We start from the raw sequence: 25,940 nt of genomic DNA on the forward strand, positions 1-25,940 counted from the left end.
CATGCATAAAAAACAATGTAACTAAACCCAAACTCATACCAGCAGGGTCCCTGGTTATTTCAATATTTGTATGATTTGTCACTAGGATTTGGCATAATATTGTAAATGTGTAACCCAGAGATCAGTTATTTTCCATATTACCACAGAATACTTGGCAGAGTATTTGTGTCAGGAAGAGACTCAGGCTTCACAGGGTCAAAGGGTTAAAACAACAGCACATCCTTTTCCCAGTAGTATTTTGTGTTAGCTCAAACAGTGATTTACTTTAGGTTGCCTAGCAAAAGCTAAGAGAAATGGGTGAGACCATTTAAAATTTTCCATCCGACTTCTTGCTCTAGTTTTTGGGGTGACCTTTTTGCCTCTCTGCTCCATTCAAAGAGCAGCTTTGTGTTTATCCCATGCAGAGCCAGGATTTGTGGAAAGGCCTTGTGTTCAACATGTCCTTGGACATCTGGGAGAAGGGTCAGTTTAGTCATATCTGTCTTTAGGATGATACAGGAAGGTGTCATCTGTTAGGAGCAGGAGGGAAAATATAGGCCACTTGTTCTTAATAAGGGATTGGAAAATGTTTAATGAGGACTGGCAGGGTGTTCAAATTGCAGAAGATGAGGTTTTGATGTACATTTTGTGCCTCAGACGGGAAATCTTCAAAGGAGGTCAGCAGCACAGATGTAGAGGAGTCCAAAGTTCCTCTCTCAATATGGGGAGGGATTATAGCAAGGGAACAGAGGCTGAGATGGATACATGTTCAGAGGGGGTACATCTGAGTTGTATATCCTGCTCTGGTGGAACTATTTGTGCTCATTGCATCTCTATGCAGATGTTTTGAAGACACTTCTAGACTGGCCAGACTAGAACTGCAAAATAACCCTGCTTTTGAGGACAGAAGAGAAGAGGGGCTAAATTTGTTAAGTATGAATCAAACATGAGTTTTAGAGAAAGTGAGCGTAGTGGTAATTACCTAAAGTCATTACCCTCTGATGATTATTTGGTGGCCTATATGAAATGAGCTCATTGTCCAAAACAGTTCTTATGGGCAGGTGTCCACATCACAGTAACTGTCAGCACCAAAACCAATCCAGCAAAGCACTTCAAACATACAAATAGTCCCACTGAAAAATCAGTGCTGGACCAGGTGGGAGGAATCAACAGCCTTGAACCTGGGTCCACATGTCCCCAGGCAGTGCTCAGACCATGGTCACTTGAATGACTGGAGAAAGGGGCCAGCGAAGCTCTAACTTGCAAAGGGCCTGGCCCACAAAGCTCCTGACTGGGGAAGACGTCCAGCCCCATTGATTAGCGGGAAGCTCTACTTAGGTCAGAAAGAGGCACAAGAAATTGCCTGCGCAACTAAAGGAGTCCTTGGCTAGTGGCTGCTATCGAGCCTGCCTACTTGAGTCCTGAGCCCTACCCTGACTCCTGAGCCCTGCCTCCCAGATTGTTCTTGGTTCCTCCTTATTCCAGACCCCCGTCTTTCCCAGTTCTTGATTTCCTGCCTCACTCCAGGTCCCTGCTCCTACACCTTACCCCTGATGCTAACTCCGGCTTCAACCCCTGGCTTGGCGCCTGGCTTTGACTCCGGCTTTGAGCTTCAGTTTGGCACCTGACTCTGGCTCTTACCTTTGGCTTGGGGTCTGGCTCTGACCCTAGCTCTGGGAGTTCCAGGCTGCTGATGCTAAACATTAGGCATGACCGCCCATGCCCCATTCCCTACACCAGGCCTAATTTGGAACCCCTTCTTGGCAATATTGCCGTAGAGATGCGTACAGTTCTACATGCATGAATTACCTTCCATCATCCATGTATGTGATTGTTTCTTCAGGTCACAGTTAAAACACATTGATTGGGCAGCATGGGGAAGCTGGTACTGCTACAGTTTATGCTAGAATTGTTCCGAGGATTAAGAGAGTCTTAACTTTCTAGTGCTGCCAATGAGGGTCTCTTCATAAACACTACAATTCATAAAACCATTGGGTAGGTTGGAAAAGGGCCTTAAATGTCTTTGGCCATTTATCCAGCACTAACAAGCCTCAAGGAACTAATTTATTTGCATATTTGGTTGCCTTCTCTTTGATAATATTCTGTTCATAAGTAATATAAGGTAAATCATCTGCAGCGGGAGAATTAGAATAACTATGTAACAGTTATGTAATAGTTATGTAGTAAAAGCTTATTCTGGCTTGCTGTTTAAGGGCCTGATCCAGACTGCACTGAAGTAAATGGAAATACCGCCATTGAAGTCAAAGAGTTATGGATCAAACTTTAATATCCCCCACCAAAAATTCCTTTTTTTAAAAAATCGATAAATAAAAATTGAAAGAAAAAAACGCAAGCTCAATACTGGTTTCAAAAGAAAGATCCATGATATTTTGCTTTCTTTGTACATGTAGTCATAGAACATGTTCCAGTAGAAACATAGCTAGACTATTTCCAATTTTAAAGTGGTTATAGATCTTTTAAGGGATCCCTGTTTATTATCTATATTATTTCACCAAAATGGAAGATGAAGCATCAATAGTAATGGAATTATCAGTTAATAGATTACTATTGAATTGTCAGTACAGCATAGTTATCTTCTTTTCTAAAGATTAACCTGAAGTATATTGTTCAAGAAATTTTTCCAATGAAAAGAAAAATCCATGTATTCTCCATTAATAATCAGAAGAGAATTTTTTAAAAGCTCTGCAAATGCAGCATCTATTCTAATAATAAAAAGAAAAGAACTCCTTTTCTTTTTGCGAATACAGACTAACACGGCTGCTACTCTGAAACCTATTCTAATAATGTTCATGATAAATATAAAAAGAGATTGAAAAGAATAATATATGAGCAGTAGATGATCAAAATAATCTCAGCCTAAGTAATTATATTGACCTGGTTTTATTTTTAATCAGAATCAGGACATAGATTTTACCCATTTTATCTCCCTCACTTCCTCTCTTGCCCTTCTCCCCCCCCCCTTTTTTTTTTTTTTTTTACTTTTTGTCACTGAAAAGGGGGGAAGGATAAAAATGGGGAGGGAGAGAAGGAAAAATCAGGGGGAGGGGTTTGAAAATTTCAAAATGCTGTGAACATTCTTTCCCAATTTTTTCTGTATATTTTTGCAAAATATACTATATTTGGGCAGCTCTAAGTTTAAAGCATTTTTGAGACCTTCAGATGAAAAGCACTGTAAAATATATTACGTATACTGTATTATATCTTAATGTAAATGCTTACATAATATCTACTTGTTGAATAGAAAAACCATCATTATCTTCTGGGCATCCAGACAAAACATATTAAAACAAATGGGAAATATTCCCATAATGTAAAGAAATCATTATCTTCCCCGTGGAACGTGATAACTGGTGAAACAATTACAGTTTGAAACCTCTAAGTACGTCTGATGAAATGCATTTGTGTCCACTTGCCAAATGACTTTCTTCTGACAAAGAGCTTTTCCTGCCTGTGCCCTGCTGAAGAGACACTATTCACATCGACTTTATTTTCTGACAGACATTTTCAAGAAATGCGTCGTACTGTGGAGCACAAGATGATGAATATCGTCTAGAGGTTACAACTCCTTTGCAACGGGTGGACTTGTTTATGGGGCGATTCAACAGTGTCCTGCTAACTTCAATATCTGTCTTCACCAAAGGGAATCTTACTGTTGCTAATCTGGGAACGTCTGAGGGCCGCTTCATGCAGGTAAATATAACTGTGACATTAGCACACTTTAACGTGAGTGCAAAGAGTAAGCAAGATGAATTAGAACCATAAGAAGCCAATTATATATAAATGGGGTTGGGGAAAGAGTGGGGACAATATAGTCACAGATTAATGGAAAATCAGGTGAGCTGAATAAATTGAAGCATCTGTAAGGAAACATAAGACAGAATACCCGATACAGCATCTCTGAAGGAAGTCAGCTTTGAGTTCATCACAAGACTCAAGGGTTCTATGACTTTCTTATTTTTAGCCCTGTAGCCATGGTAGTAAGGTTAGCTTGTCCCCTTTCTGGTCTCACTGAGTGCACCCCTTTGGATCTTAGGCCTCTTGCTCTTACCTTTTTCTGTGTGGAATATCGCAATTCTCCCGCTCTTTGACCGGGACCAGGGTCAGGCTGCTCCACCTATATTAGTCACTTAACACTCTGCAGGACTAACTTGGTTTTGGGCACATGAGTTTGGGCACATGAGTTTCCTCCCTTCTGGGACCTGTAATCAGTACTATAATGCTGATAACTTTCTTAAAACAAAATATTCTTATTTAGCAGTCAGAACAAAACATTAGAGGAAAAAAGGAGGTTAAAGCAAAAGAGAGCCTCTACGAATAATGGCAACCTAGGCCAGGCTTAGCGACACCCCCACAGATTCCCATGTTGCCTGTGTCTCAGTCAGGTTCCCCCTGCCCCCTACAACCTGGAGAAAATGTCCTTTTAAACCCTGCCAGTGTTCTTTATGCTCCAGGAGGGTTCATCAGTTTTTGGTGGACTTTGGCACCTCCTGGTCAAATGAGTTCCATAGGCTCTGGGGACTGAACTGAGTCATCAGAGCTAATAGTTCTGGCATTTTCTCTTTCCATCCTTAAGTGGAAGCTGATCAGAGGAAGTAGAAATGGATCTTGAGCTATTTTCTCCTTCCCATCTGACTCACCCAGATGGTCCCCCTATTGGGAAGCATTTTAATCAAAGATATTCAGAAAAAAACCATGCCAAAGCCAGTCCACATACATTATTAACAGATTGTTACAGGACATCCATGTACGTGTCATACTTGCTGTCCCGCCCCCCTCAGGGGCTGAAGGAATCCCACCACCCTACTGGAAAGGACACATGGGACACCTTAGAAAAAATCAGTGTGAATCTCAAATGTGAATTTAGCAAAATATGAAGTGATTATGCTGTAATGTTTACTAGAAGTCCCCGTGATGAACTCACTGCCTTAAGGATGGAGATTGCTTTCAATACGGGATGCCTAGTGGTTAGAGCAGAGTCCTGCAAGCCAGGGGACCCAAATTCTAGGCCTGAATGTAACCACTGACTCACTGTGTAATCCTGAGCAAGTAACTTAACCTCTCTGCCTCACTTTCCCATCTATAAGCATGGGCAATAATGCTTACTACCCTCTTTGTAAGGTTCATTGTGGGACTTCAGTGGACTTTGGGTAAAGCCTTTGGTGATCTCTGGAGGAAAATACAAAGCAGTACTTTTATTTATTATATTTTTATTATGCATTCATGTCTTGAACCAGACTTTTTATTCAGGATTTTGTCCATCTCACAGAACAATAAAATATAACAATTAAAATACTTCCAGTCTACATTTCTCATTCTAGGGCCAGCCATAGATGAAAAGAAAGGCTATTGTGTGAGCTGCGTATTGCCATTAACAGAAATATTCACATCATTGAATTAGATTGGCTTGAGTTACAGGGGGAAGTTATCGGGAAGATCATACTATAATAACACTCTAAGCCTTTCTTTATCCTGAACAGCCTTAGGGTCTAGTACCTCCAACAGCAGAGTGAACACTCAGACAGCCTTTAATGACTGGTAACAGCACATCTGTATAACCAAATGTAATATTTCTTGCCTTGAAAAAAGGTACCATGTCTCCAGGATACAGGAATTACAGTATTTTCCAGAATGTAATACACACAAATTATATCTTTTTTTTAACTCCACTAATAGTTGTCTAGGTATTGCTTCCAAACATATGTTGATTAGCAAATTTTCAACTAAAAGCAAAATGTAATGGAGTTTCTATAGTAATCTGTCTGGTATCTGCAATGAATAGAAATAAATTCATAGCATATGGGCCACTTATTTTAGTGTTGCTGGGAAGTAATTGCTAAAAATCAGGATAACCTCACAATGAAACAATTCAGTGTGCCACTCAACCTTCCAAATATTGTATTCAAATTGTATAGCGAAAAGCCACATTTCATAATAGTGATTTTATTTACCATACCTACCTGATGGGTTAAATTTGCAGTGGGCCTCAACTTGCCCTGTCTTTGTACACATCCATATTTGCTCTCACAAGTCGTTTGCACTCATTTAGTGTATTAGCATTTGTGTATTTAAATAATTGAATTTATATGCACAAAATCTGTTTGTGGTCAAGCGAATAGATTTTGCATATTAGGACCCTGATCCTGCAAATTGACTGTGATCATGCAGAGCCACTTTAACTTCAATGGGCAGTCAGCTGCAGGATCAAGGTGTAAAATTTCTACACTTTGAGTGCACACAAACACAGGCCATGCATTGAAAATATGTGCCTATATACTATTTCAACCAAATAAATTTTCAAGACAACTATTAATGGCAAAGCAAAAAATTTCAAATGTAGATCCCCAATGTTGGGCCCCAATCCATAAAGGGACTTAGGCACCTAAACCCCACTAGGCTGCTGCCTAATCCTATACGTGCTTAAACTTGCTACGTGCCTAAATTTTCACTGTAGAGTTTCCTCGGTGCCTAAGTTTCTGCCTCTGAGTATGTGCACTGCTGCCTCACACTAGGCATCCCAACACCAGTCTCCTTCCTAAAACACAGTGGAATCCACAAACCACCAGGAGCTAGGCATTTGCCTGCTTATCTAGCCTGCAGGGCCCTATCTAGTAGGCCTGCATGGAGCCCCATTCAAGACCAGAGATGAGGACGTGTCCACCTTATAACTTTTAGCCCAGTGGTTAAAGTCCTCACCTGGGATGTGGGAGATCCCAGGTTCAATTCCCTCCTCCGTATGTTGGGGAGAAACAAACTGAAGAGGGATCTCCCATCTCTCTGGTGAGTGCCCTAACCACCAGGCTATAGGGTATTCTGATGTGGGGGCAAGTGGTCTTCCTCAGTCTCTCCGGTAGAAACTGTTCTACTTTGGATAAATTTTAAAGAGTTATTGGACTGGGGAGAGAGTGAGAATGACTCTGTAGTCCAGCGGTTAGAGCACTCACAGGGTAGACGCAGGCTCCAATCCTGCTGTTCCAATGGCTATTTAATTACTTATCCAAAGCAGAACAGCTTGAACAAGAGAGATTGAGGGAGCACCCCCCACTGTGTCAGAATAGCCCGACCACTTTCCTGGGAGGTGGGAGACCCCTGTTCAAACCCTTTCTCTCTGGTAGTGGGGGAGAAACTGAACCTGAGTCTCCCAGATTCTGGGTGAGTGTTGCTAGCCGCTGGGCTAACAGGCAATAAGGGAAGCAGCGCCAGTACCTCCTTCTCCAGTGTTTCTGACAAGAAATGGCTGAGGTGCCTAGGCAGCCTCATTCCAAGAGTCGATCTTGACTCACAAAGAGAGACAAGTGCCTCCCTGCAGCATGGATTGAGGTGCCTAATTTCCTGAGAGAGGTCGGGTTTAAGAGATGCCTCTCTCATTGGTATCTCCCACCAGCTAACTTAGATGATGCCCTGCCTATTGAGCTGGTTTTTATGCATCCCATTCTTAGGTGCCTGTTTCTCCCCATTCATTGTATAAAGGCACCTAACTCAAGCTTTGGTGGTTCCCATTATTTTTCATTGTAATTTTCTACATGCCTAAAAGTTAGGTGTTTCAACACCAGAGCCTCTTTGTGGATCCAGGCCTTAAATTCATATTTAGGTACCTAACTAGGTGGCCTAACTTTCAGACATGCTCAGCACCCACAGTTCCTACTGACATCAATAAGAATTGTGACTACATAGCTCCTCAGAAAATCAGGACCTGTTTATTTGAGTGCCTAAATATTGCAGCTGGTCAAAAACCAAGAGAAATATTAGTGAACATTTTTGTCAACTTTTTTTTAGTTTTTATTTCTTTTTGAAATATCAGTGAAAATTTTTGTCTAATTTGACAAACATTGGCCAGCACTAACAAGGATGGAGGCTCTGATTGTGCACCATAGAAGTCAATGGGAGTTTGGATCAAACCTTGAGGTGCTTAACTTTAGGTACCTGCATTTGAAACCATTTCCATCAGTCTCTTGGTAACCAACCATGTTATTCTTATTCTCTTTTTTCTTTCCCTTCCTCTCTCTCAGCCCTTCACTATTTCCTCTGCTTGCTCACTCCCACCTTCATACGTACCTGTGTCTCCACCTCTCTTCTCTCTGATTCTCCAGTTCTGTCTCCATCAACCTTCCCTCTGCTCTCCATACAATTGTAGTAGAACACTACTACAAAACAAATGTAATCTCTAACACACTGATTTTGTGGCCCGAATTACTGTAGTGGTTGCTACAGTATTTATTTAGTGGATAGAATCTGATACCCTTACTCACAAGGTACAGTACCTTACTTTGTGAGTGGTTCCATTGAAGTCAAGTGCTACAATACTAAACCAGAGAAAGGGTATCAGAATGTAGTCATATTTTGTTTGTTTAACAAATGCATTTGAATGTGGCCCAAAAGCTTACATATTTTATTGAGTCAGTAAAAGATATCTCATTCTTTACCTTCTGTGATTTTATTTGAGGATTGAGAACTGGTTGAAAAGGAGACACATTCTCCTGCATTAAATGTAGAAAGTTGTGCATTTTTACTCAGCCAAGCTAAGATGCATTAAATTGATCTGTATGGTCTAGATACAGAAAACTCACAAGTTCTTTTAAAGCAAGTAATTGGGGAGGATGGGAATTCCGTGTTCTCCAACAGAGAAGTCGCAGCCCATTGATGCACTGATAATGTTTTGTTTGCATCAAAAGTGTTAAACCTGTGTTGGGCCACGAGTAGCTTGGAGTTCATAGTTTACTAAATACTATGGAGTTTCTGTTACAAAACAGAACAGTAATAATTTTTCTAAGACAGCTGCCACGCATGAGAAGGCAAAGAAAAATGGTTTGACTTCCTTCCTAAGCGGGAGTCTGACAACAAGCTTTTTTAAACAGTTTTTTTTTTCTTCTGAGTGGTTGCAGCTGTTTCTGCCTTTCCTATTGTCCTTGTTTTGAGTGTGTGGCTGGGAACACAGGCCATAAGTACAGCTGTTGGGTGCAAAGTGAATCAGGTATTTCACAGTGGTTATTTGATTTGAAAGTAGGATACTGTCACAATGGAGATGCTATAGTTATGGGGCCAGATTCTTAGCTGGTGTAAAACAGCATAGCTCCTTTGAAGTCAGAAGAGCTACACCATCTTTCACCACCTGTAGATCTGGCTCATGACTGAAAAGACTCTTTCATTATAAATAAGCGTGGCAGAATTTTATTTTCTTTGATATTATCCATAGAAATGATAAAATGTTTATTTTTAGGCTTTTTTCCTATTTTTATCTATTTAAATTTTCAGTTGATGGACATTATGGGTGGGGGGTGGGGACAGGGCTCAGAGAATAATTTACTGTCCTTGGATGTTGAGATTCAAAAAGTTAAAGCTTTATAACCATTAAAACACGTCAACATCACATGTCAAAATATGCAGTGTAAATATCCTTAAATCAAACTCTCATAAGTTCTCAAGCAGCATTTTTCTTTCTTTGACTATTGGTAAATTATGAGTAGTTTGTGTGTGTATGATGATGTTTACTGACATTTACCAATAAAAATCTAATCTTCCCAAGCCTAATAATAAGCCTCTATTTTCAGGCAGTTAGAGCTTGTCACAAAAGTTACCATAATAAATTGGGCTGAAATTTCTGGAGCCTAAAGGGAAACTTTTTTCCCCTGAGTACGACAATGTTCTGTTTGGCCATTTTTGAACTCTCAGTGTGAACAGTCCATTTCACTGACAGGAGATTTTGTTGATTTTTGGGGTGTGGAGGAGGGTGTCAAAATGACTTATTTTTAAATGCTCAGTGTAGGCTGCTGACCTGTTTCCCTATCCCAGGAAGGAGTGACACCCTACCACGAGTCTAGTTTGGACTCTTAGCTTTATTTCCTCTAAATAAGACAAATTCAGCATATCAATCATCTCTTCTCTTGGAACCCAGGATCTCCTGCAGGGATCAATCTGTTCCCCTCAGATTGTCTCTCTACCAGCCACTTGCCTGAGAGTCACCCTGCCACAGAGCCACTCTACTTCTTGTAGTGCTTTCCCCTTCCCCTCTCCCCATTGCATCCCACCCCACCTCACCTCCCCATTCCATCCCCCGTGCCCCAAGGTCTCCTGCAGGAGCTTTCCTGGTCCTTGCAGGTCTCTACTGCAACTGTGCTGCTTGCTATCTTTTAAAACCACCTGGTCCCTAGCTGATCAGACTCAGCTGAGACGTAGCTCATCCATCACAAGTGAAGGACCCATCTTCCCATAGAGGGCCAGCCACCCTGTGATATTCAGATTTGTAATGGACTTAATTGTCAGTGAGAGGAATATGTCTTTGATGTGCCTGATGAAATCTGTTTTGGAAACAATGAGGTTCCCAGTGTTTGGAAATTGCACACCTAGCACGCTCACTGTGAGTGAAATGGACCTCACCAGTGTGAAGCCCAGGAAAATGAGCTTCACGTAGGTGCCCTACATGTGGAAGCACAGGATGGGAAACCTCTCCTTACAATTCATACAACCTCTCAGAGCAGTAGGAGCAGCTGCAGTTCCCTATCTTCCCTCTATATGGGGCTTTGGCAGGGAAGCCATATTATTCATGGATCTACTGACCCTTGGCCTGCTGACAAACCCCACTCCACAGCATTGTAGAGAGAACCACGGCAGAACCCTGTCCTCTGGTGCTCAGGAAATTGAGAGCTCCCGACTGTGCAGCCTGTCTGCATCCTGCCTGCTTCCTGCAGAGAAACAGCAGCAGTGTGGCTGCCCAGTAAGCTCTCTGGGGCAAGGAACATATCTTCCTATAGGTTTATGCCACACCAAACACACTGGTGCCTTGACCCTCACTAGGGCCTCTCTGCACTACTTTAATACAAATAGTTAATAATAATGGGCCCTGGGCAAGGAGGAATATTTTTATATACATTTTCCACCACATTTTTGATAGCCAAACAAGAGGTGGAGTTTCCACATGCTGATCCCAAATCTGTTCGTTTTCAGTTCAAAGTATGTGGCACTCTTGTTTGACAAAGCCTTTTCCCAGGACACCACCCCAGGTTAAAAACTAACAAACAAATGAAACCCCTAGCACATGCAGGTCTTGCTCTGCATACTTGAGGAGCAGAAAACTGCTATGGACACTGTATGCTTGTTTTCAGTGCTTAGATACCTACACGAATGATAGATACTTTTGGAAGAAAGCTAGATAGAAATAATCACAACTGTGTTTAACTCAGTGATTACAGTTGGGGCCTGACCATGTATCCACTGAAGTCAAGAATTGCCACAGAATTCAATGAGAGCAGAATTGGGCCTTCAACACTTTGCATCTCACAAGCTGTGATCTGCTTACATTCAACTAAGTCAGTGGCAGAACTGCCATTACTTCAGTGGTGAAGGATCAGGCCCATAGTATATATTCATAAACAGCAATGGTTCAGAGTAATGATGTACAGAGCCTTTCAGCTTTAGGTCAGTCATTCAAATCCAATGCATATCTAAAGTCCCAGGAAATCATTACCATCTTTTGGCTGATCAGTGGCCTTTGATTTAGTGGTCTCCATTCGTTTTCTACTGGTCAGGTGTACACGTAAGAAAATCCACCAGTATGAATGGCAACCTTTGTTGGAAGCATTGGCAAAGAGACCAAGGAATGAATGAACACCGAATTGAACAACGCTGCCATCCCTAGAAGTGGTCCCTCCAGAAAGGGGTTAAGGCAGTTCGGTGGAGCCATGGAACCCTCCCACCTCCCTGCTCAAAGCCTGCTTCCTATATTATACCTGTTCGTTATACCATGTTTTGTGGCTAGAGGACTTGACTTTCCAGAGTTGGCAATATAAAACATACATATATGAATTTATGTGAATGTGTAATCAATCACAGTGCTTCTTTTCTTTCTCTGGTTTTAAACCAATGAAATTAAATGTCATAATCTATATTAGTAAAGAGTTATTAATATTTTTAAACTTACTTTTTAATATTTAATGGGTTTTTGAGTAGTAGTTCTTGTTTCTGTGGTAGAGAGCATGCCTAGATAATCCCAAAGTAAACTCAAATAGAAAGGGAAAAGAGAGGAAATCTTTATACTGAAGTTTAAAATTAACACCTGGAACCAAGTTACCGTTTTGAGAGAGCACATGTTTTAATGTTCAGTTCCAGTAGAAAAGCTTATGCCCTTCAAAGTGGATCCATTATACTCAATGGATTACAATGATATATATACAGCATCCAGAGAGCTACATGTGTGCCCTTTACAAGGCTATGCTGCATATCCTGGGGCGCTTGGGGGTTACATAATAACATTAACCCTGAACCTATCTCTGCTGGATAATGGCCTACACCTGCCAGACATCTAGGGAAAACTAACAATATGATACTGAGACTGGCTTGTTTTAAGTAGCCTCTGATTTTTGCAGAAGATATTCTGACATGCATACAGTAACATTTGTAACTCAATCCTACTGACTAGCAGGACTGATCATCAAAATGAGTAAAATATATATTACATGCATGCTTTTGTGCTGAAGTTATTATGGTCTTAATATGCAAAGTTGTATATAAATTAACCAAATGTCAAGGCTTCTGACTGAACATTGATTGGTTTGTGATAATGAAATAGAGTTTAAAAGAATGCATCTGATATCCATGGACATAAAAATGATGATTCATTTCCAGTATAAAGTAGATACTAATTAATCTATTGACCTCCTGTCTTCAAAGCCAATCATCTCTAAAGTCAGCAACACTGAAATACTCTGAGCTGTACTAGAAGGCTACTACATATATTTTCAGTTCCCATGATTCCTTTTGTGTGTGTCTTTTTGGATGTTGAAAGTAAAACATACCCACCTTCAAAGCTAGCAGTGTAAATTGAAGTCTATAGTTCAGTCAGTGTACTGGTGAATTATCCATATCCCTCAAGGATGGAGTGGATAAAATGTTATATTTGTATTTGTCTTGAGAGGAATGTCAAGAATTGCACTGCTTATTGTCTATGAACGTGCTTTTCTGGAGGGCAGCTGGCACACGTGTTCTGCTCTTTGTGTGCTCTGGAGAGATGTTTGATTTCTTATGAAAATGGTATATGTGCCCCAGGAGATAGACAATCAAATTTGTTATTTTTAGGGAGTAATCCTCGCTTCCACTACCCCGCTTCCTAGGGTCATACCACAGCCACACCACCCTGTCCCATGGCAGCGAGAAGATAGGTGCTGAATAATTGCACAGGAATACCATGCAACCCAGCTGCATGATGAAGAGCATGCCTTAGGAGTCTGTCTCTCTTGTTTCAGAGTAACAGCCATGTTAGTCTGTATTTGCAAAAAGAAAAGGAGTACTTGTGGCACCTTAGAGACTAACCAATTTATTTGAGCATAAGCTTATGCTCAAATAAATTGGTTAGTCTCTAAGGTGCCACAAGTACTCCTTTTCTTTTTGTCTCTCTTGTGCTCTCTCTGTAGGATTATGTAAGACAAGGTTTAGGCAGGCCAAGGAGTTGCTATTAGGTGGGTGCACAACTGGGTGAAAGAAAGTACTCAAAGAGTACTTATCAATTATTTACTGTCAAATGGGGAGTCTAGTGCTGTCTCCCATGGGTCAGTCCTCAGTACAGTACTATTAAATATTTTCATTAATGACTTGGATAATGGAGTAGAGAGTATGCTTATAAAATTTGCAGATGACTCCAAGCTGGGAGGTGTTGCAAGAACTTTGGAGGACAGAATTAGAATTCAAAACAACCTTGACTAAGAATTGGTCTGAACTCAACAAGATGAAATTCAATAAAGTGCAAAGTACCTCACTTTAGAAGGAAAAATCAAATCCCCAACTACAAAATTGGGAATAACTGGCTAGGTGGTAGTACTGCTGAAAAAGATCTGGGCCTTAAAGTGGATCACAAGTGAATATGAGTTAACAATGTGATGCAGTTGTAAAAAAGGCTAATATCATTCTGGGGTATATTAACACGAATGTTGCATGTAAGACATGGGAGATAATATTCCTCTCTACTTGGCACTGATAAGGCCTCAGCTGGAGTACTGCATCCAATTCTGGTGCCACACTTTAGGAAAGATGTGGACAAAGTGGAGAGAGTCCAAAGGAGAGCAACACACATTATAAAAGGTTTAGAAAACCTTACCTATGAAGAAAGGTTAAAAAAAAACCTGGACATGTTTAGTGTTGAGAAAACAAGAATGAGGGGAGACCTGATGATAGTCTTCAGATATGTTAAGGGGTGTTATAAAGAGGATTGTGATCCGTTCTCCATGTCCACTGAAGGTAGGACAAGAAGTAATGGACTTAATCTGCAGTAAGGAAGCTTTAGGTTAGATATTAGGAAATACTTTCTAACTATAAAGGTTTTTAAGCTTTCAAATAGGCTTCTGAGGGACGCTGTGGAAACCCCATCACTGGAGGTTTTTAAGAATAGGTTGCATAAATGCCTGTCCTGGATGGTCAAGGTTTATTTGGTCCTGCCTTAGCACAGGGAGCTCGACTAGATGACCTCTTGAGGTCCCTTTCAGACCTACATTTCTTTGATTCTATGGGCTTGGCCAGTGAGATCACAAATTACACAGATACGTTGGCCCCCAAATTTTTATTTATTTATTTTGAATCTCTTGGCTACCTCTGCAGTTCCTTAGTTACAGGCTTGGTCTACGCTTAAAAGTTGCATCAGCATAGTTACGTTGGTGAGGAGTGGAGAAAAAAACACACCCCTGACTGGCACAGCTGTGCCAACAAAAATCCCAGTGAAGATGCAGCTATGCCAATGGAAGAGTGCTGCTGTTGATTTAGCTAATGCCATTCAGGCACCTGCAGAAAAACTCCTGTGTGTACTGTGTTTACACTAGAGGCAGTGGTGGCATAGCTATGCCAACATCAGCTCTGTAGTATAAACATAGTCATACTGTTGGCTATAGATCAGTTGCATGGGTATTTGGTATATGGGTATTTCACACCATAGTCCCAAGATGTGGGCGGGGGGGGGGTAAATTCTATTTCTCCAACCTCAGATCACATCACCAGGTAGAAAACCATTTTACTCAGGCTTTGAGCAGCTGATGTGAACTTTATCTGTGATGAATCATTCAGTGTTTTAAAGACCAAACATTCTCTAGAACCATAAAAATAGGGTATTAAATTTACTTAGGCTATGTCTACATTTTGAGCTGGGGTGTAATTTCCAGCTTAAGGACACATACCTGCACTAGCTCTGATGGAGTTACCACGCTAACACTAGAAGTGCATTTGTGGGAGTGCAAGTGGTGGGAGGGGTTAGCCACCCAAGTACATACCTAGCGTCTCAGACATGATCATACTGGGAGCCGCTAGCCCCTTTCACACTGCTTCAGCTACATTCTAATTTTAGCGTACTAGCTTGATCAGAGCTATCATGGGTATGTCTCCTCAAACTGGAAGTTACACCTTCAGCTTGAAGTATAGACATACCTGTAGATTGTAAGCCCATGAGGCAAGGACTGTCTTTTTGTTCTGTGTTTGTACAATGCGTAGCTAGCACAAACAGATCCTCGTCCATGACTAAGACTCCTCAGTGCTATCGCAATACAGATATTTACTTACAGTAATAATAATATCATTTCTTATATTGTTCTTTGGCTGAAACCCAGAAGTATTTAAGGGTTAACATTGTTGCTCAATCAGAAAGAATGTTTGGCAATAAGAAGAAGCCTGGATTAATGATAGAAAAGAATTCTTAGCATTTTATAGCAGTGGGTATTTGAGAGGAGACATGGCTAATGATCAACTAAAAAGATATTTGCAGCTGTGGTGTTACCTCTGCTCATATAATACTAACATTAATCAAGCTTTTCCATGCAGCTTTGCAGTTCATTCCATTTTTCACTCTGTCCTGCGTATAAAAACAGAGCTCATCTCCTAATGTATTGTGCCAAAGATCATAGCTCTGTGTCGCAGAAAACCATCAAACTTTATTGATTTCTAAAAACTGCATTTTTCTGTGCTGTGAATCAAACCTGAACGGCAATTCTGTAACAAAAATAGCTTTACCTTAAAGAAAAACTTTCCCTGTTATTTGTTTCCACCCAATAGTCTAAACATCCGTAGGGTGTGAAACACATATCACCATGAATTAACTGGGAACATATTTTATTGAAGTTTTGAATGACAGCAAAGTGGGTATTTCTAAGGCTAGTTCTGGAGTAGGCCATCTTGCCGAAAGACAATGGCAGTGTGGAAGGCCAATGAAATCCTCGAAACCCATGGCCTAGCTGTTTTAGGATTGGCTTAGCAGTTAGGTGAAAATTTTTTATAGTCACAAAATAAACATTTTGTGTATTAGGTGTTTTAAAGATTGTTAAACTGCTCTAAATAATGATATCCAGTGAGTCTCACTTTCTCATCAAATACTGATATTCTAAATTCCTCAGATAAATAAATAAATAACCTGAGGTGTAACTTTTGGAAACAGTACCCTTGTAACCTTTGTTTAAATGATCCTCTGCCCTTGTTGCATGATGTTATCACCTACCAGCTCATGCCGTATATAATTATGGGCCCAGTCCTGCACATCCTTGCTCTCGGACATAGTGACTGAAATCTGTGGGGCTAATCATGGTAGTAAAGTTAAGCATGTGCCCATGTTTTCACAGGATCAGAATTATAGACCTGGATTGTCAAAGGTGTTTAGGCACCTAAAGGTGGGGCTAGACATCTAGTGGGATTTTCAAAAGCACCTAGGTACCTAACACCTGTTGAAATCCCTTGTGGTTCTACTCAGAGTAAGCAGAATGCACCCAAACAGCAGAGATAACACTGCGCTGCAGAAGCCTGTCACCAGATCAGGAGTGGACAGCAGTGGCATACGAGCATGAGGTTCAAACCTCGAACACACTTGTAGCCCTGTCCTTACCTACCTCTGACAGATAGTTTTTACACTTTAGCAATTCTTTTACAGCTTGTCATGCCAATAGAGTCTTGTTGAACTAAATGAGCCTGAGCTCAGATCATTGACTTTCTTATTCTCTCTGTAAGGTGCTGTGCACACCTCTGGCACCACAAATAAAAGTTAAATTAGGATAGTACAATTCTTGCTCTTCTTTTTCTTTTCTTTTACTACTTTAATGTGTTGGTTTTTTTTTAAAGTGCAATATGTTTATGCAGTAAAATACGTACCAATTTAAATCCCAGGTTAGAAGCTGAGAGGGCTCTCAATATTATATGTTCAATACAGATCTTAAAATTTTTTAAAATATATAATATATAGAGCAAATCTTAATTTTCAAACCAAAGGATTAAAAGGAAAACAAATTAAAATATTGTTACCTTTCTAAAACAGAGAGGGGACAAACTCGCTGGTTTAATATGCTTTTAAATAGACCTTGTTGGCAAAATTCCTTTACTTTTCTCTTAAATGCAGGGAGGCTGATTAAATAGACACTGAATTTTTTACAATTTATTTCGTAAACACCTGAAATTTAAGGATTATGGAGCAAGGGATGATTCCTTCTTAGTGTTACAAATGTGATATATTATAAAAGTCTTTCAGGCAGTCATGAGATTGCTCTGTTTAAGCAAAGCATATGTTATAAAGCGTGGTTTTATTGCTTCATAATGTATTTCAAAGGGGTTAGTGCAACAATGCTGGTTAGTACTAACCATCAGACAGAAAATATTGTGAATGTGGAATCACTGCTCAATGTGCACACAAGTAACATGTAGCCTATTGATTTTAAGCTTCAGAGGGGTAGCTGTGTTAGTCTGCATCCGACGAAGTGGGTATTCACCTACGAATGCTCATGCTCCAATATGTCTGTTAGTCTATAAGGTGCCACAGGACTCTTTGCCCCTATTGATTTTGAGGGTTTTTCTTTTTTAGATAGTGATTTCCCGTTCAGAAGCTACTCCACCACATGTGAATTTTCCTCTGGACTCCCACCCAGTCTCCCCACAAGTTATTATTCACCATTCATTAGTAGCAGATGGCTATACTCTGGTTGTCACCGGAATGAAGGTGAGTGGTTCATAATCTAATCACGCTTTGTATTATGTAAACCTACATTCATAGTATCAGCTTTACATAAGAGTGGTTAGTCAGTACAGTATTCTGAGTTCTCATAACATGCAACTTTTGCATCCTTTCCAGTCTCTTGGGTATGTTGTTTCCTCAAAAGCTTTTTTTTTTTTTTATTAAACCAACAAGTAAATTAACATTGAGAAATGTGCAAATAATGTGAGAATTGTGATAGAAACCAACAAAAAGCCAGGAAATGCAAATTTAAGGCTGACACCCTGTCCTTAATTCAAGCTCTTGTAAAGAAAAATACACAATGGCTTGAGTAAAAAATAGTGTTTAGAATTTCCTGGTCTTTGTAGATTGGTATTGTAACATTATAACACTATTTAAATGTGGAGGGGAGTTGTGGGTGTTTAAAACCATGGTCACAATTCATATTAAGATTACATTTAGCAATAGTTTGTCAAAGGTTAATGAATGATTGATTAATAGATGATATAAGTATGTTACAGGCATGAGTACTATGTGTTATAAATGGTTGAAAACACATTGGTAGAAGATATTATAGATGATTATAAGCCATGGTTATAGGCAACCTCTTGACCTGTTGAATTCTCTAACAATCTATAAGAATTGATTAACCATTTATTGAAATATCTATTAATCATTTACTAATCCTTTAAGAATTAGATATAAATGTAACCTTAAAACAAAGTATGATCAAAATAGGCTTAAATGTGGCATGGAAATATGGTGAAGTAACTGTATATTAATTAAAGTCATAAAATGAAAACCACTTGCAGAGCATCTTTGCTCTAAAGCTCTTAACATGGGTTACAGATAACAAGTAATCTTCACAACATACCTGTGAAGTAGGTATTATGTCCATTTTACAAATGAGTAAACTGATTTACACTGACTGATATTTCAAGTGAGTTAATGCAGAGCTGGGAGAAGAAACCAGGTGTTCTCCTGATACTCTGTCCAAGTTCTAATCACAAGATGGTAACCCCTCTTTGTAAGCAACAGCTGTTTATTGTGACTATAGATATTATCAGTATGGCTTTAGGGTTTAAGAGTGAATTTAGAAATGTGCCAATTAAATTACTTATCAGATCTTCTAATTACTGAACTAAACTACAGTAGAGGAGTAATTTTCACATTTGAAACCAGAGTAACATCATTATACTTTGCATAAATTAGGAGTTTCTCCTTGCTAGTTAAGATATTTTTGTAAAGATCTGTGTATAATTCTCTTATCAATAGATAACCAAGATTCCGTTGAATGGACCAGGCTGTGATCACTTTAAGTCCTGCAGTCAGTGTCTTTCAGCACCTCCTTTCATGCAGTGTGGCTGGTGTAGCGATCAGTGTGTGAGGTCCTGGGAGCATGTTAAAAGGATGTGGACGCAGGAGACATGTTTGCCGAGAGTTTATGAGGTAAAAATTTTTTTCCCCCAAAATTTATCTCAGAGGTAGGACGCTATTTCAAGCATACCTGTCCAACAGAATGTACCTCAGGCCTCTTGAGTCTTCTGAGCCCTGGAAGTCTGCAGATGCTAGCTTTTCAGCTAGCCGGCCTAGGCAGTAAAAAGGGCAAGCTGCCTTTTCCCCTTAAAAAATCTCAGAACTTTTCAAGACCAGGAGCAGAGCTGTCTGTGATGAAGAGAGTTTGTGTTCATGTAACTGTTTATTCCTGTTATTCTGCATTCCAACAGTATCAGGATTGGTGGTGTCATCGCATTAGGATCTGTATAAACACATAGGAAGGCATGGCCCTGCCCTAAAGAGCTTACAGTGTATGAACGCAAATTACACATGGATGCTGAGGGGAGAGGACTACAACCAAATAGATACCATTTTAATATACATTTTTTCTCTTTTTTTTAAATTATGATAAATAAAGTTTCTGCTGTCTTTACTTTCCCCTCAGTGTAATTAGCCTTAACGGGCTGCTGGCCTCATGTAAATAAACACCCCACATTCTGTGCTCCATAGCTCTCCCATTCTGGATTTGTCCCTCTGCTGGGGTCTGTGCAAGAAGCCCTCGTCTTCAGTAACTACCATTTACTGTCTTAAATGTGGAACTGGGGCAGGGTTTCAGCTGATCTGTTTGTGATTTTAAAAAAGGAAATTCCCTTCACCTGGTGGGGAGAAGGAGGGCAAGTCACCTCTCAAAGCCTTCCTCATAGGGAGAATGGGTAAGAAGAAGCTTCCTGCTCACAGCTGCTGGAGATGATGTGGAGGAGTTCCCCATCCCATCTCATATTTTGATGGATGGCTCTGTCTCTTCTTCCCTCCCACCACCCCTGCCACTTTTTGGTTTGTGGCACTGATGGGAGAGAAAGGGAACATCTTTAGGCCAGGTGCTTTTTCAAACATCTCCCCAGCCTGGACAGTTTCTTGAGTGTCATTCCCATAGGCCTGGTTGTCATATGCATGGCCCTGGGGCAGGGCAGAGTCTGTGGCTCTGTCCATGGGAAAAAGGACAGTTGAAGGCTGCTTTCAGTTGTTAGAAGACCCCATAAATGTTAAAAAGTACACAAGAGCAAAATTACACTGATAATCAAAGAGCCCACTAGCTCGTTGCTGTTTTCATTTAGCTATGGTTAAGACAAGATTTGTACTGGCTGACTGTGCATTTAACCAAGTCATTTTGTGTTAAGTGTGACACAATTATGAAGGCCTTGTTTCATGGAGCAGTTAATACACCAGTAAATGGAGCGGAGAACAAGCATAAAACCTTCTTATAGCATTTATAGCCATTATTTTTACTGATGTATACAGTGTTAAATTCTTATTCCTTTTGCACATCTGAACTCATAAATAGGGATGAAACTTAGAAACTTGAAAGACTCAGCACAAAGAGAGAGACACTTTTTAAAATAAATAATATTTCACTAAACCCAGAGGTGGATGATTCACATGCTGTACCTGCTTAAACATAATATCCAAGCAAAGCTGCTGAAAGACGTTTGAGTTTTGTTAATAACCTATAAAAAACATTTTAAATGGTGGTTTTTCTTTTCTACATTTATGTTTCAAATACGAAGTCACTCTGGGGGTAAAGTAGGCAAAACCCAATCAACAAACAATGAAATTTTATTGGGAACCAAACCTACAAAAGTCTTATTTATCTTTATATTAGGATTGTGAATACCAAAATGATTTTGTTACTGCTTCTCCACTGTCTTGTGCAGTCATTTACATCTGTGCAAAGGTCTGTAAAATAAGAATGGGAATGTTTTACACTCACTTTGTACAAGTGCACAACATTCTATGGCAGGAGTGGGCAAACTTTTTGGCCCAAGGGCCACATTGGAATTACGAAACAGTATAGAGGGCCAGGTAGGGAAGGCTGTGCCTCACCAAACGGCCTGGCCCCTGCCCCCTATCCACCCCCTGACTGCCCCCCGCAGAACCCCTGACCCATCCAACCCCCCCTGCTCCTTGTCTCCTGACCGCCCCTCCGGGACTCCACACCCTATCCAAACCCCCCTGCTTCCTGTCCCCTGACTGCCCCAACCCCTATCCACACCCACACCCCCTGACAAACCCCCTGGGACCCCCAACCCATCCATCCCTCCCCCACTCCTTCTCCCCTGACCACCCCCTTCCAGGACCCCCGTCCCTAACTGCCCCCCAGGACCCCACCCCTTATCCAACTCCCCCTGCTCCCTGGTCCTCCCTGAACCCCAGGACCCCACCCCCTATCCAACCCCCGCTGCTCCCTGGCTCCTGACCACCCCCACCAAACCTCCACCCCATCCAACCGCCCCCTGTCCCCTGACTGCCCCCCGGGACCTTCTGCCCTCCCCCTGTCCCCTTACCCTTACCAGGCTGCTCAGAGCAGCAGGACAGGCTCATTTGAAAGCCTGTGAGGTGGGCAGGCGCAAGCCGCACTGCCCACGCAGCGTCATAATTGCAGGGGAAGGGGAACAGCGGAGGAGGGGCCAGGGGCTAGCCTCCTCGGCCAGGAGCTCAGGGGCCAGGCAAGACAGTCCCGCGGGCCGGATGTGGCCAACGGGCCGTAGTTTGCCCACCCCATTCTATGGTCTGTGTTATACAGTCCAGACTAGATGATCTAATGATCCTTCTGGCCTTAAAATCTATGAATTTGTGAATCACACATGTACATGGGTGCATGACACTGGACACAAGGCAGTAGAGAATCAAGCCCAGAGAGTCTCCATTGCATCATAATTAAATACATACATATGATGTTTCTACAAGACCAAACTGTTCAAAGCTATATAACATAGCTTATTTTGTGTGTAGGTACTGATTTTCAGATATCCTGAGCACATACATTGACTTCAATCAGAGTTGAGTGTACTGAGCCATTCTTAAAACCTGTCCTGTAGAGCCCAGTTCTGCAATCCTTATATTGAGTAGTGCTGACTCATGAGGGTAATCCCTTTAAGGTCAATGCAATGATTCCTCTCAATAAAGTATTTCAGTACAAGTGTGGATTGCACAATTGGACCCCTAGAACTTTAAAGAGAGCAAGATCTCATAAGTTTTTTCATGCTTATTTATAATTTAGTGCCCTGTGTTCAAATGTGTGTGTGTGTGTATATATATTTTAAATTTCAGTGACTATGTGTCAGTGATTGATCTTCAAAGTGAGTCTCCTGAAGGTTTGCATTACAGCATGCACAAGTTTGTAAAACTTGTTTCTAGAAGGCTTGGAAGGAAAATAATGCAGCTAAGTGCTTAGTTCCCTGTGGATTGCTAGCTGTTAAGGCAAATTTCTTGCTTTGCTTGACCATGACATTTAAAATTATTATTGAAAAAATTATTTTAAACAGATTATTAATCTTTTTCGGTTCTATCTTTAAACCCATGTGCATAAAATACAAGAGCCAAGCATGTTTTGTTCCTAACAAATGGAGGAAGCCTGCTTTGCATGATGTTTGACATTCAATCCTAAAATCCCACAAAAAGTAAGCAAGATTTCAGGGAGACAGAGGTTTATGTTCTGTGATATCTTTCACCTGAAGCAGACGCAAGAGATGCTTTGAGGGCCTGATCCAAAGCCCACTGAAGTAAATGGTTGACGTCAGTGGGATTTGGATCAGGGTCTGAAAAAATTGTTCCCAGTATATTCCATTTTTTATATTCCAGCGTTTTATTCCATGAAAAATCTACTAGGGGATTTTCTCCCTGTAAACGAGGAAGAAAGGAGCATTGTAGATCTCCCAGTTGTTTCCCCCTTGCGTTAAATATCGAAGATCTTTATTTGGAGTTTTGGGTCACAGTGACCATTCTCCCAACTGGAGAGGTCTCAGCGGGGTTCTTGCACTCCAAACTGCTTCTTTCCAAACATTCTCTAAATGGTAAAAACAGACGGAATCCTTCCATATAGAAAAATGTGCCATATAGAAAAACACAGCTAGCTGTTGGTGAGACAAACAACTCCAGTTCTCACAGACAGGGTTTCTTTGAACACTCAACTGTTTGGCACAGTATACCTATCAAAATGTTTTGCAATTATTGCTTATGCCAACAAATAAGTGCGTTTTCTCAGCCTGGACAGACAGTGCTAAATCAAATCTGGGAGTCTTGGATGGGTCTCATCAGAGATAACTTGGTAATGGAACAAATTGCAATGCTCCATTTGTGGGATTCAGGTCACTGTGGCATGTGAACTGCACAGGAGAAAAAAATAGGATTGTGTCCAATCTTGCTTGTTTACTGTGTATAAAGAAGCCCTGAGAGGTTTTGTTGTTGTTTTTAAACAGGGTGGCTTTTTATCTTAGAAATATCAGGAATGTCAGGCCTTTTGTTCCCTGTTTAATAGGAGGACTCATTCGAGGTTTCAGATGTGCATTGTGAGCTTTCTTGTCCCTTAATTGAAGGGATGGAGCTGTTGAATCTTTAACATTTTTTCTTCCAACAGTTTATAGGGCATTTGAAGTTAAACAAGGTGGCTGTTAAAACCAAGTAAAAAAAAAAAACAGAGTTTTAAACTTTCTTAATAAAAATCACTTCTGCTCTCATTTAAGGCCTGATCCAAAGCCCAGGAAAGATGATGGATAGACCGCCTTTGACTTCAAAGGGCTTTGGATCAAGCCGTGAATTGGGTTTCATTGCTGTTATCTGTGATGTTTTCTTACTCCTACTAGTTCTTCACTCGTTCCATAAATTCTTCTAATTAAAACAGGTAGACAGGTCCTGAGTTTCAGACTGTTTAGAACTGTTTGTTTTTTGTTTACTTTTATTAACATCTAATTAATGCAAATGCACTATGAAGAGGTTGCAGAAAAGACCTGTTCGTTAAACACCCTTCAGAAGGCTTACAATTCAGTTTCTGTAAGTCCTCCAAGAAAAAGTCTGGAAAACAAGGCTGGACTCTTTTGATATATTTAAGGTACAAACAATAAAAATAAATAAATGAATTAAAGCTCATTGCAGGCCTTTTTATTCAATATAAAAAACACAAAAGATCAGAAAGTGTTTTTTAATCCTTTAATATCCACTTCTAAAACTTACCTTTTAAGCTTGTTTTGCAGGATGTAATGGCTAGATTTGGTATCCCTTGATTCATGTCATCCCCCAGCATACATTATATGGCTGATGTCACACCCTACCTTTGAGGAATAAGGCCATTTAAGAGGGGTCAGGTAAGTCCCTTCGCTTACAATATTGCATAGTTTTGTGAAGTTTGCTTTTAATTTCCTTATTTGATAGCTGACTGGCTACAAATGGGGATATTCAAATGGTACGGACCTGTGCATTATTGTTCAGACAATGGGATTTACCTCACCCCTACAAAACAATTTCATTCCCTAGTAGGGCTCCATGGTGAGTGTTACCCCGAAGGCAGAGTGCACGCTGAGTTACATGGAGCAGGGGCAATGATCCAAAGTCAGTCTCAACTTTGGGGACCTAGAAACAGAAGACAAATAAGGAAAATGTAACTCTGAGAACCAGTGAACACAAACCCATAATGGCCTAGTGCCCCGTACTGTAGAAGGTGTAATACTGGCTGTAGTATAATGTGCTGAGTGGCTATGTGGGCATCTCTGTTTTATTCTAACTCCATTCCCCCAACCCTTGGATAGGTCCCCTGTGTTTTGCTCAGTCACAGCCTGATCCAAAGCCTGTTGAAGTCAACGGAAAGACTCCCACTGCTTTCAATGAGCTTCTTCTGGTTTTTGATGACAGTAGTAAATTTCACTGTATAGAATATATGATATAATTCCTGTGAAGTATTTCTCAACAGCTTTTTACCTACAGTTTCATTTGTGAGATTCTTCATGTATAGCTACTAGGAGAGTTGAAAGGAAATGAGTCTGTCTTACTGGATTTTAGATGAAATAATAGCCACGTAGTTCTTAAGCAGTTTTCTTTCAGCTTGAGAGTGCAGAAATAGAATTTATGAAAGGCACAATTGTATTGAATTTTAAGGGCAAATGTGCTATCTCTAGGAGCATTAAGCCAAAGACATTTAAGTACTATGATCACAAGTGTAAGTTAAGTCTGTTGATTATCTGGTAGTGACTGGAATGTTTGCAAACTTAGGCAGTATTGTTAAAAGCCCACATCAACCCTAAACCCCCGTGTCTTTTAGATTTTTATTGGCAGTGCTTTGCTGAATACCTTAACTGAGGTTTGTACAACTTCTATAGTGTTCCTATGTTTTTCCCACCATTGTTCTATTTTACAACACAATTTACAATATACAGAAAAAAAGCATTTCCTTTCTAGATTGTCAGTATGTTGCTGAGAGGTAGTTTATTTTTAACTCAGAATTAGAAGTAACCAAATGTAACAGATTTTAGTCAAAGAATAGTAGAAGTCTTATTAACTTTGTAACTGCCAAAGCAATATCTGATTAAGATGACTTTGAAGTTGCTCCATTATGAACCTGCCCTTTCACCAAGCTAACAAAAAAGTTACATGGTCATTTTTGGACTCTTTTTTTGTTCGGCATCCAGCTCGTAATAAAATACATACATTATATGTTTAACATACCAGAAATGGGACGTAAAAGACA

The 25,940-nt window shown here is 40.4% G+C and overlaps 1 protein-coding gene across 3 annotated transcripts in view; it reads left to right on the forward strand.

Annotated features, from left to right (window-relative positions):
- Window positions 1-25,940, forward strand: part of MET (MET proto-oncogene, receptor tyrosine kinase) — a 118,843-nt gene that overhangs the window by 48,908 nt on the left and 43,995 nt on the right. For all 3 annotated transcript variants that reach the window (XM_084617760.1, XM_084617759.1, XM_084617758.1), the window contains exons 3-5: window positions 3,499-3,690; window positions 17,801-17,935; window positions 19,205-19,378. In XM_084617760.1, the coding sequence (XP_084473886.1) occupies window positions 3,499-3,690; window positions 17,801-17,935; window positions 19,205-19,378 (501 nt within the window). The remainder of the gene's footprint in view (window positions 1-3,498; window positions 3,691-17,800; window positions 17,936-19,204; window positions 19,379-25,940) is intronic.

The sequence above is a fragment of the Lepidochelys olivacea genome (genome assembly GCF_965140295.1).
Source record: "Lepidochelys olivacea isolate rLepOli2 genome assembly, chromosome: 1".
NCBI lineage: Eukaryota > Metazoa > Chordata > Testudines > Cheloniidae > Lepidochelys > Lepidochelys olivacea.